Source organism: Aptenodytes forsteri, unplaced genomic scaffold (assembly GCF_000699145.1).
Source record: "Aptenodytes forsteri isolate BGI_AS27 unplaced genomic scaffold, ASM69914v1 Scaffold910, whole genome shotgun sequence".
In the NCBI taxonomy this organism is placed as follows: Eukaryota; Metazoa; Chordata; class Aves; order Sphenisciformes; family Spheniscidae; genus Aptenodytes; species Aptenodytes forsteri.
Window position 1 is genome coordinate 32,999 of NW_008794574.1, and position 1,413 is coordinate 34,411.

At 56.9% G+C, this 1,413-nt stretch overlaps 1 protein-coding gene across 1 annotated transcript in view; it reads left to right on the plus strand.

The window, feature by feature from the left end:
- LOC103893358 (synaptophysin-like protein 2) overlaps positions 1–74 on the plus strand; it is a 2,790-nt gene extending 2,716 nt beyond the window's left edge. Inside the window, exon 3 of the mRNA XM_009272452.1 lies at positions 57–74. Coding sequence (XP_009270727.1) covers positions 57–74 — 18 coding nt within the window. The remainder of the gene's footprint in view (positions 1–56) is intronic.
- The last annotated feature ends 1,339 nt before the right edge of the window (positions 75–1,413 follow it).

Genomic DNA, 1,413 nt, shown 5'->3' on the forward strand with positions numbered 1-1,413 from the left:
TGCTGCCTGGCTGTATATAGGGGTCTGCGTAACCCTGGGTGTCCCGTTCCGCGTAGGGGGGGCTCTACGTGTAACCCCGGGGCGTCCACGTCCCTACGGGGGGGCCTATAAAAGTCCTGGGTACCAGCTCTATATAGGGGTGCGTATAACCCCTGGTGTCCGGCTCTCTATAGGGGGTGTATGCAACACCTGGATGTTCTGCTCCGTATAAGGGTATATACAGCTCCTGGGTGTCCCGCCCTGTATAGGAGCTTTACGTGGGGGGTATATACAGCTCCTGGGTGTCCCGCCCTGTATAGGAGCTTTACGTGGGGGGTATATACAGCTCTGGGTGTCCCGCCCTGTATAGGAGCTTTACGTGGGGGGTATATACAGCTCCTGGGTGTCCCGCCCTGTATAGGAGCTTTACGTGGGGGGTATATACAGCTCCTGGGTGTCCTGCCCTGTACGAGGGTATACATAACACCTGGGTGTCCAGCTCGCTATAGGGATATATATAAGTCCCAGGGGCCCAGCTCTGTACTACAGGGGCTGTATATAACCCCTGGGCGTCCTCCTCTGCGTAGGGGTAACTCCTGGTGCCCTGCTCTCCATAAGGGTATAGATAACGCCCGGTGTCCAAAGGGCGTATATAAGCCCCGGCTGCCCGGCTGTCTGTAGGGGATGTATATTAACACCTGGATGGCTGCCTCTGTACAGGGTTATATATAACCCCTGGGCGCCCAGCTCTGTATAGGGGCTGTATATAACCCTGGGTATCCAGCTCTATACGGGGAGTAATGAAACACTGGATGCCTGATGGTGTATAGGGGTTATATATAACCCCTGGGCGTCCTGCCCTGTGTAAGGGCATAGATAACCTCTGCTGTCCAGCTCTATAGAGGGGTATATAGCGCTTGGCCGTGTCCAGTTCTCTTTAGGGGTGCATATAAGCCCTGGGTCCCCAGCTGGGTACGGGATGCGTATGTAACCCCCAGCTCCCCAGCCCCATATAGGGCTATATGTAACCCCTGGGAGTCCGGCCCTGTATAGGGGTAACCTCCGGATCCCCAGCCCCCTTATGGGGGTATATGTAACCCCTGGGAGTCCAGCCCCCTATAGGGGTAACCCCCAGCTCCCCAGCCCTGTATAGGGCTATATGTAACCCCCTGGGAGTCCAGCCCCCTATAGGGGTAACCCCCAGCTCCCCAGCCCCGTATAGGGCTATATGTATTACCTCCCTATTGGGGTAACCCCCAGCTCCCCAGCCCCGTATAGGGCTATATGTAACCCCCGGGACTCCAGCCCCCTATAGGGGTAACCCCGAGCTCCCCAGCCCTGTATAGGGCTATATGTAACCCCTTGGGAGTCCAGCCCCCTATAGGGGTAACCCCCGGCTCCCCAGCCCCGTATAGGGCTATATGTATTACCCCC